General features: G+C 42.8%; 1 protein-coding gene across 8 annotated transcripts in view; it reads right to left on the bottom strand.

The window, feature by feature from the left end:
* The window catches only part of klc1b (kinesin light chain 1b), a 33,578-nt gene extending 16,719 nt beyond the window's left edge, over positions 1-16,859 (bottom strand). The window contains exons 1-11 of one of the 8 annotated variants that reach the window (XM_015943922.3): positions 16,758-16,859; positions 7,292-7,558; positions 6,909-7,139; positions 6,625-6,706; positions 6,245-6,473; positions 6,076-6,163; positions 5,667-5,768; positions 5,102-5,275; positions 2,528-2,627; positions 579-631; positions 267-334 (exon numbers count right to left, since the gene is read on the bottom strand). In XM_015943922.3, the coding sequence (XP_015799408.1) occupies positions 267-334; positions 579-631; positions 2,528-2,627; positions 5,102-5,275; positions 5,667-5,768; positions 6,076-6,163; positions 6,245-6,473; positions 6,625-6,706; positions 6,909-7,139; positions 7,292-7,540 (1,376 nt within the window). In that variant the 5' untranslated portion in view covers positions 7,541-7,558; positions 16,758-16,859. Of the gene's footprint in view, positions 1-266; positions 335-578; positions 632-2,527; positions 2,628-5,101; positions 5,276-5,666; positions 5,769-6,075; positions 6,164-6,244; positions 6,474-6,624; positions 6,707-6,908; positions 7,140-7,291; positions 7,559-15,054; positions 16,515-16,549; positions 16,713-16,757 lie in introns of those variants that run through there. The other 7 variants (XM_054750837.2, XM_054750834.2, XM_054750836.2 and 4 more) reach the window with 7 other exon arrangements.
* Between the last annotated feature and the right edge of the window lie 2,408 nt (positions 16,860-19,267).

The raw sequence follows: 19,267 nt of genomic DNA, 5'->3' as shown, positions 1-19,267 counted from the left end.
TTCTTGTTCAGCTGCTCCAAGCGGAAGACGGGGAAGGCCAGTATGACGGATCAAGATCTTATCAAGAACGAGACGTTCACAATGATTGGATGAGGTTTTTCCAGGGTTGTACATTTAACAGGTGATTAAAATTGTTCATTTTTGATAAAACATTAAATATTTTGTTTTGCTCAGTACGTGGAAAGCATTTCAGGCAACACGGCAAAGAAATGCTCCAGAAAAACATCTACTGCACCTATAAGCTTTAAAACACTCATTAGCCTCACCTGTTGACTTTACAGGCCTTGTACCAGCCACCGTACTCTCCATACGGGGTGTTGTCTCGGTGTTTGCCCTGGAAGTAAATTATACAGCAGAGGAAGGAAAAACACATGAAGGGAAGCTGCCGTCACAACTGGATCAGCAAGATTTGCATCCGCGTTTATGTGGATCAACGATCCTCTGGGACTTAAAGGGCTTCTGAGACGCTTTCCTTTAATAAATAATAATCTAGGGGCGGAATCATCTCCAGCTCCTCTACTTCACATTTAGAAACCCATCAGAAATCTTCTGTTGGATGTCACACCGGTGCTTCTCACCTTGCTCATCTCCTCTCTCTCCTCTGCGTGCATCCAGATGGGCTTGTTCTCAGCTGCAGACAAACAGAAGAGGTGATCTACAAACGGCACAGCTGGACTCAAACACTTAGAAATGCTGGTTTATTTAAAATTAACAGATTTTTTAAGCAAAGTTATAGAAAAAAAACACGTTAAAAAGAAAGTCAAATGAAATCCAAGCAGCACCCGGCGTTTAATGATGTAAGTGTTATGTGCTTATTTGATATAGTAGTTAACAGAGATGGGATTCGCGGCGTTAACAAGTCATCTCCATGCCGTGCTTTTCTTCAGCTCAGCAACTAAACCAGAAGAAAAGCGTGGCATGGAGATGACTTATTAATGCCACGAATCCCGTCTCTGGTGGTTAATTGGATACAAAACCAACTTCCGATTAAGATTCATCAGATTTACCTCTAAATAAATTAAAGACTGAAATAGAAATAAAGATCAAAACAATACAAAAATGAGATGAAACGGTACAAAATAATTGGGTGACACGTGAAACAAAAAAAGCCAAAATAAGAAAAGTGTAGAAATAGGCGTGCGACTATTCATATGAGTGAACAATGAAAAACGATTTTCTGCGTAAACAGAGACTCGTCCCAGGGCCACGTGAGAAATAATCCTCGGTGAAAGCCGAGCGGAGCGTTGACTCAGACTCCAGAGAAAAACACAAAACATAATGTCTGATGAAAGAGAAGAACTTGACTTTCAGAATAAACAAAAGTCTTCTAAAGGTTTCTGAAGTTCCTCTGAATGATGAGACCTCGGCCCCCTTTTTTACCACAAGACACCAAACCAAGTTTATTTCTATAGCACATTTTAAACAGACGACCACAGTGCTGAACAAAGACACAAGATACAACAACGACAGAAAACAGCATCAAAAAATCAAACAGATACAAGGATTTTAAAAAAAGCAACGGGCCTTAGGAAGTTTGGGGGGGGCGCGAGAAAATGCTCGCTGTCCACAGGATTTATAACGCACTTTGGGAACAGTTAGGAGCACGTGATTGGCTGACCTCAGTGACTGCTGTGGCACATATAGTGTGACGATACTGGACCAACAGGAAGGGGCCTGGACACGAAGAGTTTTATACACAAAGACAAGAACCTTAAACACGACATGGAAGAGCGCGGGCAGCCAAGGGAAGTACAGGAGTGATGTGACTGCTTCTATCCTTATTGGTGAGGGACCAAGCTGCAGCACGGATGACTTGTTTACTCCTATTATGGATGAGTCGGCGTGGTCCAGTCTGGAGGTTATGAATGCACGGATGACCGATTCTAAGTGGGGCCTTTACAGAACAGGTTTAAGGCGAGTTAACCAGCATAGCTGGAAAAAACAGGACCCAACTGTGGCTTTTATCTGTGGGGGTCTGGGTTAACTCAGACCCCCAGGCTAGTGACTAGGGATGCACCGATACCTCTTTTTTCCAAACCGATACGATGCCGATACTTGGATCTGAGTACTCGCCGATGCCCGATACCGATACTTCGACCACACAAAAAAAATGCAATGATATGGAATACAGGTTTTATTTTCTTCTCTGCTTTAAACAGGAAAAGACTGTGAGGTAGATAAAAAGTAAAATATATGAAAGGAAATCATCACAAAACTATAATATTAGGTGAACAGAAATGACAAGTTACAGTGAAGCCATTTTCAAGCAACTGCACTGGTATCAGTTCCTGGTATCGGTTAACTTTTACCGATACCGGTATTGGTATCGGTGCCGATACCGATACCTGTATCGGTGCATCCCTACTAGTGACACAGGACATGAGATTCAGAGGGCAGGACGTGGACGTTGGTTCTTAAGGGGGGAAAGGACTGCATCGGTTTTGGCCCACTGATGTGAGACAGACAGCACATGGTGAAAGAAGAGTACAATCCAGTTGAAGCTTCAGAGTCCACTATGAAGCCTTACCATCCACAGATCCAAACTCCTTCTCATGAGCGCGAGTCAGAATCTCTTTGTAGAGAATCTCAGCCTCCTTGTACTTCCCCTGTTTGAGAAAGCAGGACGCCTGAAGATGGAAGAGAGAATATACAAGTTCAAATCTGATCTAAAAAGTGCCTCATAGGTGTCATTCACTCATTTTGTCAGTAAATCTGCTGTGGTCTCCAGTATTAATGGATGAATGAATGAATGAACGAACGAACGAAGGCCTTGTGAGACGTTTTCTATGGAAAAGTAAAGCTTTGGTGTCCTTTTTCAGGGCTAGAAGGTTGTCAGACTTTTGGCTTTTCTTTCTTGGGTAAAATATTGCAACACTGATGTTTTATGGCCACAAATACCATAAGCCCCAACGTGCTCTGCCATGTTTGTCGAGATCTCCTACTAGCCGAAATACACTCTGTTGTATCTGGGCTGCAAATTCAATACAGCCTTTCTGAGGTCACAGGTCGATGTGTGCGGGGCCATGAATACCAAGACCTGTAAACATGTCGCCGGGTTTCTGAAAAACCAATTATCCTCCCCCACCCATCTAGGAAAAAAAACAGGTCCCCGCCACCTTGCTCTAGGCAAAAACAATCCAGAGCACCATGAGGCATTCATAGGCATGCCAAGCCTGTAGACGGCAGTAGTTCCCCAAATCTTCTGGATCTTTGCCGTAAATCTAGGGTCGTCACGGTGTAAAAATGTAACCTCACGGTTATTGTGACCAAAATTATCACGGTTTTCGGTATCGTGGTATTTTTTTTAAACGTGCTACATTTTCACACAACTAAATAAACCCTGTATATCAGGAAAATATTGTCCTCAGTTTGTGTCTAAATTTAGCCTAAAATGTGTTATTTTGTAATTATGTTGTTTATTTGTTTACATATTTCCTCTTTATTCTTTAAAATACCAATATTTGCCCATAACTTCTTATTTTTTGTCTGTTTGATGTCATCATTTTAAAAATATTAGATCAGATGATACTCAGTACTCAAGTAGCCTTCTAATCAGATACTTTTTTACCCTCACTTGAGTAATCCGTATATCAGGAAAATATCGTCCTCGGTTTGTGTCCTTCCAGTGAGCTTTGCAGATGTGGGAAAATGCCATCAGGCAGTAATCATTGTTAAATTCATAATTATTCTCGGAGAGAGACCAACTCTTATCTGCCCCTGGGAGCCCCGTAATGCATAGCGTCATTTCAACATGGCGGTGTCCGCGACACGGTTTATATGCAGGTAGCGGCGCTGCGGCTGCTTTATATAGCGACTCGTTGCGTTCTCCCTCAACCCAAATCCTCGGATCACGCATTTTAGCTAAAACGCTAACGCTAGCTTGCCTTGCGTTGACTGTAGAGTTGTGGGTGATGGTCACCCAGATGTGTCATGAGATTTGAAGCGTTGTTGCCTTTCACAGACACTTTTTCTGCACGTGCTGCAAACAGGATAGCCGTCTTCTATCAACTGTCCCTCGGCATTATTCAAATATCCAAAAGATGCCCGTACTTCCCACATTGTCTTCTTTGAGGGATAATAAATGTCCTGAGCGCTGCCGTCTCCTCCTTTGGCCATTATTTCAGCTTTAGCTTCAAGAAAGTTTTGTTGTAAACAACAAAGTGCGCATGTGCCGCCGGCAACTTCAACAGATGATACGGTGGCTGGTAAGGGTCACCGCGCCTACACCGCAGCCACGGTAATCCACAGAGATAATATAGTTTTTTTAAAAACAAGACGGTTATTATTGTTGTCAACTTTTTTACCGGGGTTTACCGCTACACCGGTTACCGTGACAACCCTACGTAAAACATTCCTGACATGTGGAATAACTAGGTGGACAATAACGGTCCTAAGTGTCTTCCTACGCCTGTGGTGATCTACGTAAAGTGGTGATGGAGCTGGTAAAAACAAACAAGAAAGAGTAAACAGGTCGCGTGTGCAGCAGTGTTGTTGCAAAACCTAAAACTCCGATTATTAAAGTCCACAAGCGGAGAATCTACAAGACTCCACTCTGGTTGGAGATTTAGGAATAATTGTTTTTCATGTTGTTTACCTTCACTTTCATGTGGACAACGGGCCAAACCGTATACACGTGTCTTTGTTTTGTGGGACACTGGGTGTAATCGGGAGACGCTGGCTTTTCCTGTCCCGACTGTTTTCCCCATCAGTCTCCTTTCTGCGGCTAAGGCAGGCGATAGGGGTTGAAGAGCACGTTCTAAAAGAACACCTACCGCAAAGTTTTCCACTGAACGAGACCTTTAAATGTGACTCGTTGAGGAGTGCACCGAGCTCCTCCATCAGAAGGAAAACAGGAACTTTTGGTTTTTTGAATCCTGCTGAAGAAAACGGCTCAGGGACAACTCCGCTGAAACAACTAGCTGGGCAGAGCAGGACCTCTGCAGAAAAACACGCCCGCAGAGACTAAACGCCAAAACAAACCATTTCCATTTATAATAAAACCAGTTTACAGCCCACTGATGTTGCTGCAAAGCCAACTCCGTGGAGATGTTTGATCAGGAGCTTTTGGGTGCAGTACAGGTAGTTTTGGCTTCTTTCTTACCAGATTGTTCTTGGTTTTGGCCACGTTGGGATCATCTGGGCCCAGTCTGCACTCGTAGATCTCCAGAGCACGGCAGTAGTAATACTCCACCTCCTCGTATTTGCCCTGATTCTGGCACAGGAGAGCCAGGTTGTTCAGCTGTTTCGCTACATCTGGGTGGTCCTTCCCGAGAACCTGGTGATCATCCAGAAACAAATGTCTTCAACCCTTCGTTCTGCTCCTTCGCCCTTCGGCAGACCTGCCACCTCTACTCAGGATAGCCGCTTCCTTCTCAGAGGAGATCTAATAAAGGCTGGCGGATCAATAGCGTTCATAACCGAGCTCTCAGGCTAAGAGTTTGTAGCCTGCTGAGTTCAGAGGTTTGTCAGTTTGCTCCCCTCCCCCAATGGGTACCTCTTATTTCCCTCCCATCAAGGGAACACCCTAGTGGACATTTCCAACACATTCTAGGAAAAGAATTAGCTCTTTTTCTTACTTTTAGCAGGTGATGCTACAGTGGCTTCTTTGCAACAGCGAGCTGAATGCTCAACGCTACTGCAGGTAGGAGGTGAGGGGCGTGTCCTACCTTTTCTCGGATCTCCAGAGCCCTCTTGCACAGAGGCTCGGCTTCCTTGTACTTCCCTCTCTTCCCGTAAAGCACAGCCAGGTTGTTGAGTGTTGCAGCGACCTGGACAGAAACAGGATTTAGCTACAACAGGAAGTACACTGCAAAGCTCAGGGGCGTTCTACGATCATCTCACGAAGGCATTTTTAGGCCACGTCAGGATTTTGTAGCTCAGGTTAGATCAGATTTCAGAGCACACTCTGATCAGTCGTGAGTGATTACCTCCCCAAATAAAAATCCATTCTTCACAGAGAGAGGGAGGGGAAAGAATCAATAACAAGTGAGAAGGAGAGTAAAGCGACTGCAGGGCTGGTGCTGATGGAGGTGTTCATGTGTACGTGAGGCAGTTAGGGTAACGCTGGAGCCTTACAGCTGGATGGTCTTTGCCCAGGGTCTTTTCGCGGATGGATAGGGCATCGTTGAGCAGATGAGCTGCCTCTTTGTATTTGTTTTGATCCCTGTAACAGTAGAGCAGAAGATAATGAGACAAGAGCGGATTAAAAAACACTTAAAAAGCAGCTGCAGCTTTTTATTCAGACCTGTAGACTAAGGCCAGGATGTTCAGCATGGTGGCGACGTCAGGATGGTCGTGTCCAGAGGTCTTCTCCAAGTCCTCCAGAGCTTGTTTACAGAGGGGCACTGCCACCTCGTAGCGGCCCTGGGAGGCGTACTGGATCACCAGGTTGTGCAGGGTTCTCAGGCGGGCTGGGATCTCATAGCCGCCCTGCTGGGCCGCAGCCACAGCCGCACTGTTGTGTTGGTGCTGCACTGTGGAAAACAACAGCAGCACAAATAAAAAGGTCCGATGTTTGTTTCCAAACGACCAAGCATGAGAACCCAACTGCAGCTTCTGTAACAAAGTCCCAAAACACTTGATCATTTTAAATTCAACGTTCAAGCATTTGGCTCGAATCCTCACTTCCTTGACCCTGGTCCTCTTCGTCGTTGGGGAAGAGGTCATCCAAGTTGTCCTTGGGTGTTTCTTTGTCTTTCTCCTCCTGCTGATTAAACAACACAAACCCGTGATGCAGACTCGACACCAAGAACGACGGAGAGTAGTTCAGATATAACCACAGCATCATCAACGTGGGCCTCACAACAGCAGCTCATTCCTAGAAAGATGACACTTTCTACACACAGGACACAAGGAAATAAAAGACCTCAGCGCTAAAATAACTTGATGTGAGGCAAGGGTCCACTTACAGTGGGCGAGACATCTTCGTCGTACTTTTTGAGCTGGTTCATGAACTCCAGGTGCTTCTTCTCCTCCTCCAGCTGCGCCACGTTCTGCTCGCTCTTCTGCAGCTTCTGCTGGGTGTTGGCTAGCTCGTCGCGCAGCCACTGGTTTTCCTGGCAGAGCCTCCTCACCTGCGCGCGCAGCTTCTGCTTCTCAGACTCTACAGCGTTCAGGTGGTTGGACAGGGCCATCATCACCTGGAACAGAGAGCAGCAGAGCAGGGTGGCGGCATTTAGCAGGACTAAGAGGTCGGAGCAACGAAACAGAGCAGCACAAATTAGATCTGAATGAATCAGGATCACCACAGAAGCTCAGTATCATCTTTAGTTCAGATCAGCGTTTAGCTCACCTGCGCTTCACCCAGACCCAGTTCAATCATCTCCACAGACTTGCGGAGCAAGTTAGACTTTTCGTGGACTAGGTTGGCCTCTTCATCCTTCTTCAGGCACTTGATAGTCTCCAGCAGGCTGTGGAGGATTGAGTTGTGCTCATTCTTCAGGGCCTCAAGGCCTTGGATCACCAGCTTGGTGTTGGAGATGATCTCCTCCTGAGAAAGCTTCTCCAGCTTCTCCTCCCGCGGGTACACCATGGTCGACATCTCCGTAGCTCCAGACAGCTTGGGAGAGAATTCGGAAGAAAAATGGTCAGAAAATGTTTATTCTTGGTGCTAATTCACTGTTTAGTAGGGATGTAAGAAAATATCGATATGGCAATATATTGTGATATTTTCCCCAGCAATATTATATCGATATTCAAAAGCCGTGTATCGGAAATATCGATACGGCAATATATCGTGATATTTTTTCCTGCGATTATTACATCGATATTCAAAAGCCATGTATCTAATTCCTGAAAGAATTGACATGCAAATATTTGTGTATTTTCTTTTCATTTTGCGCAATTCAATCGCCACCCGCTAGTTGGTAGCAGTGTGCAGCGGGTTTTGTTTCCACCACTGAAATGTAAATCCCTCCATCATGGTTCAGATACCTCATGTTAAACATGTTACGTATCAGTTTGGACTGTTTATTGAACATTCTTACAATAAATTCAGTAAAAAAAATTGCTTGTAATGTCTGACTGAATGTATCGCAATATATCGTGATATATCGTATCATCTCCCCTGTATCGTGATATGTATCGTATCGCCAGAATTTCAAAAATACACATCCGTGCTGTTTAGCATAAAAGACGACGGCAGCGCGCTTTCAGTTGATGCGAACAGCGGTCGTGTCATGTCTGAGCTCCAGTAAAAAGATCTCCCTTCATCAATGAGAGAAGAGGGTGGGGGGTTTTACCACAACAGACTTAAATTTCATAAGGGGGGCCTGTCTTTCAGGGATGAGCAGCAAATAAGAAAAAAGTCCTCTTACAAAAGGAAAAAGGCAATTATAAAAACAGCAACCACAGCTATAATTTGAGCAGAGGGACACGGGGGAGACGGCTGGGATTTGGCTCCTATAAAAAGCTCTGGCTGGGAGTGGAGCTGCGGGATGCAGCATAACCCACGGCACACAGACGCTGCAGTATCCAAACAGAAGCGGAGCACGAGATCTCCAGGACTGGCTGAGATGATGAGAAGAAAATAAAGACCTGACAAAAGCTTCAGTACAGCTGAGCAAATGAAAAAATGAGAACTCTGGTATTATGTTGAGGAAGGTCAGGTTTTAAGTGAGTGCAACGCAATTCTGATTGGATGTAATTTAATGCTACACCCTAGGAAAAATATACAAAGAGCTCGTCTGTTGAAGAGGTCCTAGAATTCAAAACCACATTTATGTTGTTTTTGTTGAATAAAGGCAGCTCAAAGCAGCTGACCTGTTTTCTATGTTCATTCATAATGTTTTGACTGCCACGGAGAATTGGTTCATTCTGAGAAAAGCTGGTTTAACACGTCGTAAGTAGAGCTGAGGAAAATAATCAAATAATGGATGCATGGGGATGCGGACATAAACGACTCTGCATCGTAGAAGAGTACGCCATAATCGATTAGAGTGGAATGTAGTTTTGTTTTTTTAACCGCGGCACCAGCGCAGCATCCAACTCTGTCAGAGTGAGCGTCCTCCACATTTACCTCCGCCTTTATGTGGTACTGTAGGGCTGAGCGCTAGAGTTGTAACCTGAGACCAAACCGGAACCGAATCAGCCCGACCGGTTCTGTTGGATTTGGGCCGTGAATTAAGTTAATTGAGCGGGTTGTCGTGCGGCGCGCTCCGCTCGCTCGATCAACGACTGAGAGAGAGAGAGAGAGAGAGGATGGGAGGACGCTCCTCCAAACCGATGCTCCAAACATGCGTAATTATTTTCGTCATTTAATTATTATTTCTCCTGGAAGCGCTCAATCAGACCGAGTGCTGTGATGTCGGGAGATCCGGTGTTGGGGAGGGGGCGGGGTCAATGACGGCGGCTGCAGCGTGATCGTCTGTCTCTTTTATTTAGGGACACGGAGAAGTTAAAAGGAGAGAGAAATAGAAGATAGAAGTTCTTGTTCCACTTTATTCTTTTGTTTCATGATGATAAACTGACGTTAAATTCAGCTTAAAGAGAAACTGGGAGGAAGCTTTGGTTCATTTTAGGTTACAGGAGGTCTTGTCTCCTATCTGCTCCTCCAGAGACAACATGAGGGTTACATGGTGAGGGTCACACAGGAGAGGTTAGTAGAAAGGTTTGTAGTTAGCTGGTTAGTGAAGGAGATCCATCAGCTGGGTAATTTAACCCTAATCCAGCCCACAGCCTCCTGCTAGTGTTGTTATCAGAAAGAATAAAACACACATCTTAAATATGATTGGAAGTGTAGAATTTGTTTTATGTTTTATTATTTTCTGCATCAAACAGAACTTGATTCATTCTCCAACATTTCAGAAATGAACCACTGGGTTCAAATAATATAGACTAGCTCTAAATAATAGAATATTTAAATTTTAACTAGAATGCAATAAAGTGCCAAATTATTGACTACACGTGTCTACAAATTTAAATTTTTTTGCCTGAAACTGTCAGGGCTGTGCCGTTGTCAGGTAAAAACTCTGCACTGCAGTTGAATTTAAATCTGCCATCGCTGTTGGCTAAGAGGTACCCTAGAACGTTAGCTGGTACCATATGATGTCACAATTTTGTTGTGAGCCTGTGTGTGTGTGTGTGTGTGTGTGTGTGTGTGTGTGTGTGTGTGTGTGTGTGTGTGTGTGTGTGTGTGTGTGTGTGCGTGCGTGCGTGCGTGTGCGCATTTGATAGCGGCTCCGCCCTCTCGGCCTGCTAGGCAACAGCATTTGTTGCATTTTTCAAACCGGAAGTGGGGGTGGAGTAATACTATGGTAGGGGGTGACTTGCTCTTTAAAGAATTAGTAAAAAAAAAAAAATAAATAAATCACTGACAAATAGCTATTAATATTCATAAATATTTTCTGTAAGTTTACCACACAAGGAATTTCTCTACCTTCTATGATAAATAAGTTATTCAAACATGACCTCTAATATGTATTAAACACATTTTAGAAAATGTAATAAATACATTTTTTAAAGGATACAATAATTTGACCCAATTTAAAAAATGACCAGTGTCATCTGTAACAAAATGAAATGACCGTTTTCCACCTAAAAGTCATTTCCCCCTCTCCTCAGCAAGAACTAATCTGCATGAGATATTGCCTTGAGGTCATGCATTTGCTTCTAAACTGATTCCTTTCCAGCCCAAGAGAAGAATGAAGACAAAGGACTCTTTTTTAATAAATCAAAGAACTCTATTTTTAATAAAGCTGATCAAACAAAGTGTTAGTCAATAATAGGATGTTGACCAATCTGTGAAATGACAATGTTATGATTAGCAAGTTTAATATGTAATATGACTAAAACCAGTCCCCACGTCATCTTAGTTCAGTTCTAGGAGTTCTCTGCAGTTCACCGCATGCTAAGAGAAGTATCGGACCGGCCACCCGGACTTCCTTTTTAAGCAAAGAACCGACAAGCTGGATAAAATCTGTTGCATTTTACCAACCAAGCAATGGTTCCTTTCAGAATAAAAGCTGAACTCACTGACCCTCCGGGTCCATCTGACGCTGTCAACCAACTGTCGCTTTTTACCTGGAGACAATCCAAAGACTAGTCTGTCGTACTGCTGACGCTGTTTCATCGGCTCTGGTACCGAAAGGGGGGTCTGAGGACCTGGCATTCTGGATCTGTACGGAGGTCTCATCCTAAGGGTATGTGTGGAGTGACAAAATGGCGTCTTATGTGTTTAAGAAACTCCGATCATAGCTTAAGAGCAAAACATCACAACATCACCCAGACGTGCTTCTCCGGATACGAGAGTTCTGATGACAAACATCACTCACACACACACCATTCATCTCACGTCTCATTCACACCAAGATCCATCCATTCACTTAGAGTTTAGAGCTAGTCTTGTTTAAAATTGTTTAGAAATAAATCTTCTGAAACGTTTTAAAGGTGACTCTCTCTTCTGTTGTCTCTCAGTTAATACGAAGTGTTACATAATCCCTGCAATAAAAAGTTCCAGTCTTCTGATTAAAAGTACCCAAAGATCTGTAAGATTGATTTCATATTTACTATGGAATCTTATTTCTTATGGTTCATTAAATAGATGTAAATTAAACCCCTTACACATCACTGAGGAACAAAAAAAAGACCGTCTATGCAAACGCTACAGGCTAACTGAGATAAACATCTGTTTGCATAGTCAAAAAGGACATTGACAGCACATTACTGGTCAAAAGCTCATTTACATTCATGCCTGTTACATACAGGTTGGGAGGTCTAACCAAAGTCAAGTTAAGGCAGGAATATTAAGATGTCACCATTTCTCTCTTATTAGATCTGCCATCAAAGCTGCTGGCTCCTCAGAACACCAAATAAACCATTCTCTTTGAGAAGATCACACAGATATTTACCCTGTGGAGTAACTCTGCATCTCCTAACACAATTCAATTCAAATTCAATTCAAAAATACTTTATTAATCCCAGAGGGAAATTGATTGCTGTAGTAGCTCAGAATAATAATAATAATCAAGTCATCAAAGAGTTGTTGTATATTACAATGGCTGTTGGCAGGAAGGATCTCCAGTAGCGGTCAGTGTTGCAGCCAAACAGAAGAAGCCTCTGACTGAAGACACTCTTCCGTTATCGGACAGTCTTGTGAAGAGAATGCTCAGGGTTGTCCATCATTTTCTTGATTCTCTGGAGAATCCTTCTTTGCATTATCTCCTCCAGTGGTTCCACAGTCGTCCCCAGAACAGAACCAGCCTTTGTTATTAGGCTGTTGAGCCTTTTCAGGTCCCTGCTTCTGATGCTGCTACCCCAACAGACGATGGCTGAAGAGATTACACTCTCAACAACAGACTTGTAGAAGATCTGCAGCATCTTGCTACAGACATTGAAGGACCTAAGCGTCCTCAAGAAGGGCAGTCTGCTGTGTCCCTTCTTGTAAACGGCTTCGCTGTTCTTTCTCCAGTCCAGTCTGTTGTCCAGGTGAACTCCAAGTTATTTGTATTCCTCAACCACCTCCACTTCTTCTCCCATGATGGAAACAGTGTTTGACTCCACCCTGTTTCTTCTGAAGTCTAAAATCATCTCCTTTGTTTTGTTCACGTTCAAGGTCAGATGATTGTTTCCACACCATGCCACAAAGCGCTCCACCAGCTCTCGGTACTCAGCTTCCTGTCCATCTCTGATAAACCCGACAACTGCAGAGTCATCTGAGTATTTCTGTAGATGACAGGTCTCTGACTTGTACTGGAAGTCTGAGGTGTACAGGGTGAAAAGGAATGGTGAGAGTACAGTCCCCTGTGGTGCTCCAATGTTACTGATCACCTGGTTTGATGTGCAGTTCTTCAGCCTCACAAACTGTGGTCTGTTTGTCAGGTAGTCTTTAATCCAGGCGATAGTTGAGGCCCCCACCTGTGTCTTCTGGAGTTTCTGGCAAAGTACATCAGGCTGGATTGTGTTAAATGCACTGGAGAAATCAAAGAACATGACCCTCACAGTGCTGCCTGCTTTGTCCAGATGACAGTGGGTTGGTTGAAGCAGCTGGATGATGGCATCTTCAACTCCAACTCCATGGCGATAAGCAAACTGCAGCGGGTCCTGATATGTTCTAGTTTGCTTATTCAGGTGGACCAACAGGAGTCTCTCCAGGACCTTCATGATGTGGGATGTCAGGGGCAACTGGTCTGTAGTCATCATTGACTGATGGGTGGATTTTCTTTGGAACTGGAACAAGGCAGGATGTCTTCCACAGGACTGGAACCTTCTCCTGGGTCAGGCTGAGGTTGAAGAGGTGCTGCAGAATCCCACAGAGCTGCTCTGCACAGGCCTTCAGTACTCTGGGGCAGACACTATCTGGACCTGCAGCCATGTTCCTGTTCAGTCTCTCCAGCTGCCTCTTCACCTGACTTCTAGAGACAGATAGGTGGGAGGGGGAGGTAAATGGGGCAGCAGCATCTCCTGACTTGGTTGAAGACAGATTTATAGAACCAGAAGAGCCCATGACTGCGTTAGAGGACAAAAGAGCTGGCGTGTGACAGGAAAATGTTGGATCAGAGGAGGATGGGATGTCTGATTGGCTGGGGACAGGCAGGGAGGATGCTGGGTTTGTTCCTGAACTGAACCTATTGAAGAACTTGTTCAGTTCAGTTGCTTCTGTATACTCCTCAATAATTCCCTGTGTCCCTCCTTGAAGGCTCTTTTTCTTCTCATTTAGCAGATTCTTCAGTTCACTGGTGATCCAGAGTTTGTTTTTAGCGAAGCATCTCACTGTTCTGGTGAGTATGATGTTGTCCACACAGAAGTTTATATAGTCAGTGACACACCAGTCATGGCATTGATGTCCTCTTCATATCTGTGGCAGAGTCTCATACAATCTGTGGTCTCAAAACAACCCTGCAGGGCTTCTTCAACGTCCTGTGACCATTTTCTCACAGTTCTTCTTGTCACAGGTTGCCTCTGAACAAGAGGTTTGTATTCTGAGCAGAGAAAAACAAGATTGTGATCCGATTGTCCCAGAGGAGGTCTTGTTTTGGACATGTATGCATTGTTTACATTTGCATAACACAAATCCAATGTCTTGTTTTCTCTGGTGGAGCAGCTGACAAACTGTTGAAATGTTGGAAGTGTAGCAGAGAGTGAGGCATGATTAAAATCACCAGATTTAGCCACAAATGCATTGAGGTGCTGGGTTTGTAGCTTAACGGCAACGGAACTGATGGCATCACATGCATTTTCAGCAATGGCAATGGCTGAAGGTGGAATATAAACGGTTGCCAAGACAACACTGGTGAACTCTCTTGGCAACACCTGTGTGGATGAAAGGACCCACTAGCTCTGGATACAGGAGAGCTAATAAAAAGAAACGCTTTCATGTCAGCCTGCATCCGTTTCAAGATCAAATACCCAAGCACCTGTTGAAAGACTCACTGTCTCTCCTCAGGCAGAGGGAGTTAATATTCGACATGTTTTTACAGAGGTGAGAAAGTCCAGCAGCTATGATGCTTCTCCCTTGAAGAGGCTGCCTTCCTATTAATCTTTAATCTTTTTATGAATGCATTTTTTAACCCTCTCTGTCATCAAACAGCATCATACAAAGGAACCGCCTTCACTGAAATTAAACTACGCTTTTTACATCATGCAGCTTGGTGTGCTCACTTGGGTTTTTATTCAAATGCTTTCCTTAACACGTTCAGACGAGAGGAGCTATAATTCAGTCAGTGTTAATGGCTGTGAATGGGACCGCGGGTGATGAGGAAATGTATTTTTAACAAATCTCTCTGCTCAAATCTACTTGCTCAACCTTTTTAATATGCAAACTGCACAGAAAAATAAAACCACTTGACAGATGCTCCCATCTTCCACTGGTACTTTGCAACAGATGGGGTATATTACAAATGTAGCTTGATAAATAGGATTTTATTGCTGTTATCCTAAAGCATTAGAATAAGCCTGTAGCTTAAAGGCAAAAGCTTAAAAAAGCATAAACAGCAAACACAATATGATGTTTTAACTATTGTCCACTCCCTTTACAAAACCTATAGAATGCTGCTAATTTTTCATGTCATGTTAGTAAATTTGTCACGTGCTACACGGTGTCAAAATAAAGAAACAAACCTTTGTTTTTGTCGCAAAGCAGAGCCTCAAGAGAAAAACTGGTGAAATAATGTCTCCTCCCCAGCAAGAGCACTAAACACCCACAAAGATCACCGTCCTCTTCAAAATTAAAGAAGGAGAGTGAAACAGAGGAAAACAGGACTGTAACGAGACAGCGACGATGCTGCAGAGGAAGAGGAGAAGGGGAGCCGGCTGTAGGATGACTGTGACCTTCCCTCTGCTTCGTCAGAACAACCAGCATCAGCTCTCTGGGCCAGCCCACGGCAGGATGAAAACAGAGGAGCTACTGGGAGGGGGATGGAGCCAGCTCTGCTCCGCTCCTGCATATTTTAATGGATATTTCATGGAGGTGGACTAATCTCCATGACACCATTTACTGAAGAGCCTGAAAACGGTTTGCAGAACAAAATCACCACTCTGCTTTAAATCTATATGGAAACCTTTAACTGATCGTCTTGTGTAGGGTTTAAAAGACAAACCCATTAAATTAGAGAGGAATGTGTGTAGCAACTAGCTTTTGACATTATACGACATGAATTTTATAGATACGTTTGTTAACTCCAATCTGCAGTGTTCAAAGGTCATAATATTGCTGCAAGTCAATAGAAGTAAGTAGAGTTTTGTGACTGCTCTAAATGCTTTGTCATGTTTGACTCATCACAAAGCAGCAAAAATCACATAATTACACAATCATCACTAATTTATCCTCATTCCTCTCTATGCTCTAATTAAGACAATGTAAAGATTTGCTAATCTTACAACAGGAGATCAACTATACTGGCTCAGCTTGAACAAAAATGCTGCAATGCAATCCTCTTGAATAGCTAAACACCAAGATGCAGAACAGAGCCCGTGGACCTGGACTGCAGTGGGTGCAAAAACAAGCCAAATGCTGAGCTCAGAACCATATCCACGTTGATGAGTTTCCAGTCCACTGGATGTGGAAAGGTCGTTTCCTGCACAAACATCGATCCAACTAAGATTTTGTAACACAGTGCCGGACACAAAGAGGAGACAGCCATCCGTGAGGGTGTGGCAGAGCAGAAGGGAAGTGACACTGACTCTGTCCAGTCATCCAGCCCTCCCAGGAACCAGCTGTTTTCACAAACTGGGCATCTGAAAAATGTCTGCCTGGATGTTGCCACATAATTTACACAGTAAACCCCTCTTTGGGCTTCATCATTCTTAAAGGAATTAAAAAATAAAACAGCTGTGACCTCACATCAACGCAAAACCACTTAATTTTATTTTCTGTAACTAGCTAACCTAACCGAACTCTAGTTTACTGTAATCAGGCGTGTGTTTAGAAGACTTCCATAGTATTTATCAGTTAAAAAGCATTATTTCATTAGCTGAATCTAATAATTGGATCAGATGTTGACTAGTTTTCACAAATACATTCAACGACAAACACGAGAGCAGTTTATGTGCTTTGCCTCGTGTGTTTAGTTATGTTACTTTCTGCAGAAACGGCCAACTTCATGATGACGCATACCATCAGATGTCGTGTTTTTCCTCAGCGACTAGTTAGCTCAGCGGCTAACCGGTTAGCATCACCACTCCCAAGCTATTAGCTTCCAGTTCGCTCTGTTTTTTCCTCCCAACTAACCACTTCTGCACAAGAACAAGTTCAAGAATGCTCTCTGAACACAAGCTTAGCAGAGCTGTGATAACTGAAAGTGAAAATGCATCTTTTTACTCACCAAGAGCTAGGACTGACGGCTAGCTCAGCCCCTTTAAATCCAAAATGTCTCCTACGCAGCAAGATTTACCCATAAGGCTTTGCGACTGCTGTTACGTTATGTTTTGTTTTTGTGCAGTCAGTTATTTTCAAAAGCATGCAACATTCTTAGCGCGTTTCCTGCTAATATAATTTGTCCTTGATGATGGAAAACCTTCAGTGGTAATTTAGCTCAACAGTAAAACTGATCACGGTATTTTAAATACTTTTACTACTTTTAAAAGCTCATTCTGGCACTGAATGACAATTTGAAAATGAAGGGACATTGTTTATAGTGCTCTGTAGTAAAGTAATAAACATTAACTAAAGTGAACTAAAAATAAACTAGGCTAAATACGTTTAGCTTTTTTCCCGGAACTGCGCTGCTCTGGGCGGCTGCATGTTGGAGTAGCTCTGTTGACTATGTGTAAGTTTTGCCTTTTCTTGGGCATTTTTTCTTCTAGTTTCTCAAGAAAAACTGTATTTTTTGGACACTTTACGTTCCTGTTTCTGGAGCAGTGAAGCTTGGAGGATTTTTACTGCTATCTTTTTAGCTTTTTTCACTTTTTGAGCATTTGTTACGATGCGTAACCATGGCAACAAGCTGATTTACAATCGGGAGCAGCTGATTAACATTGGAAAGGCTGAAATAATACCTCAACTGAAGCCACAAGTCCCAAATGAGCTAAAACGCAAGAAGCGTGGGTGCAGAGCGGGAGCAAAACGGAGACAGAGAAAGAGGAAATTCAAACCATCTCTTCCATCGATCATAATGGGCAATGTGAGATCACTGGCCAACAAGATGGAGGAACTCCAAGCCCTTTCAAGGACTCAGCCAGCCAGAGTTTCGGCAGTTTTGCAAACGCCGGAGGAGATAATGCAAAGAAGGATCCTCCAGAGAATCAAGAAAATGATGGACAACCCTGAGCATTCTCTTCACAAGACTGTCCGACAACGGAAGAGTGTCTTCAGTCAGAGGCTTCTTCAGTTTGGCTGCAACACTGACCGCTACTGGAGATCCTTCCTGCCAACAGCCATTGTAATATACAACAACTCTTTGATGACTTGATTATTATTATTATTCACAGTTACTACAGCAATCAATTTCCTTCTGGGATTAATAAAGTATTTTTGAATTGAATTGAATTGAAATAGTTACGTTAGAAGAATGCTAAAACTACTCTGTAATGTTGTACATTGGATCTATTAGAGTCATGGTGGACAAAGCTAAAAGGAGGCATCAAAAGTTTTTTTTAATTGCAGAAAAGCATATTTACATTACAAATAAGGCGAACATGCCAATGTATTCAGATGAGAATCGAACAGTCAGTGAAAAGGGGGAGGACAGAAAAAAAACACACAAAAACAAACAATGCAAGGGACCACTACACAGTTCCAGGAAGTCTACACAAAAGTCTATACATATCTTCATAGCTGTTTTTATTGATACATTTAAGGGATCTTAGATACAATCTAAAACCATGTACAAATGCATTAAACACAGGGGTGATTTCAGTATTTTTTGTTTATGTATGAAGAATTTTGCCAGACAGAGAAGTAGATTGTAGCAGAGTTCTTGGTTGTTTGTTTGAAGGAGAGTTCCAAAGGTGACGACATCTCTTGAAATGGGACATGGGATTCCAATCTGAGGTTGAATCCAGTTTTCAAAACAGTTCCAAAACGTCCGTGTCTTGTTGCATTCAAAGAAAATATGATCAGTTGTTTCAACATCCTTCCCACAAAAGGAACATGAATTATCATCAATGTTAAAACGTTTTCTGAGCAGATCCTTTGAGGGATAGACATTGTTTAAAAATTTTAAAATGTGTTTCTTTGACTTTAGGTTGAACAGGAAGTTTTAAATAAAGAGTCCTTAGTTTAATAATGGAGCTTTTACCAAATTTGTAAATTATGTTGTTCTTGTTGACTTTACAAGGGTATAGTTGATCAGTAAAACACCGTCTAATAAATTGGTTGGTACACTTTTTATCCATAAGGGGAATACCTTGGATGGAGATAGAACCATACTGTGGATTTATAGGTTGGTGTTGAATAATGTTTCTGTACTGGAAGACCACCTCTTTAGGAAGCGCTATTAATAATTTTGTAAAATCAGATTTAGGAGGGCTAAAGTTATATTTAAGACAAAATTCATCATACCCTAGTAGTTCACCATTATCTTTCATCAAGTGTACAACAGACCAAATTTTCCTATTCATCCAATCTTCATAAAATAGTGACCTATTAAGGCATAATACATATCTATTGTTCCAAATTATAGAAGAGTGAGGGGAGTAATTATGTACATACAACAACTTCCAATACATTAGTACTTGTTTGTGGAACTCTGATAATTTTGTGGGCAGTTTGTTTATATCAAAATCTGACAACAGTAAAATTTTTAGACCACCCATTTTGTTAAATATACGACTGGGGATAGAATACCAGAAAGTGTTCGGATTCTTGAGCCAAGATTTTAGCCGATTAATTTTG

Source organism: Nothobranchius furzeri, chromosome 12 (assembly GCF_043380555.1).
Source record: "Nothobranchius furzeri strain GRZ-AD chromosome 12, NfurGRZ-RIMD1, whole genome shotgun sequence".
Lineage (NCBI taxonomy): Eukaryota > Metazoa > Chordata > Actinopteri > Cyprinodontiformes > Nothobranchiidae > Nothobranchius > Nothobranchius furzeri.
This window is presented reverse-complemented; position numbering and strand designations above follow the sequence as displayed.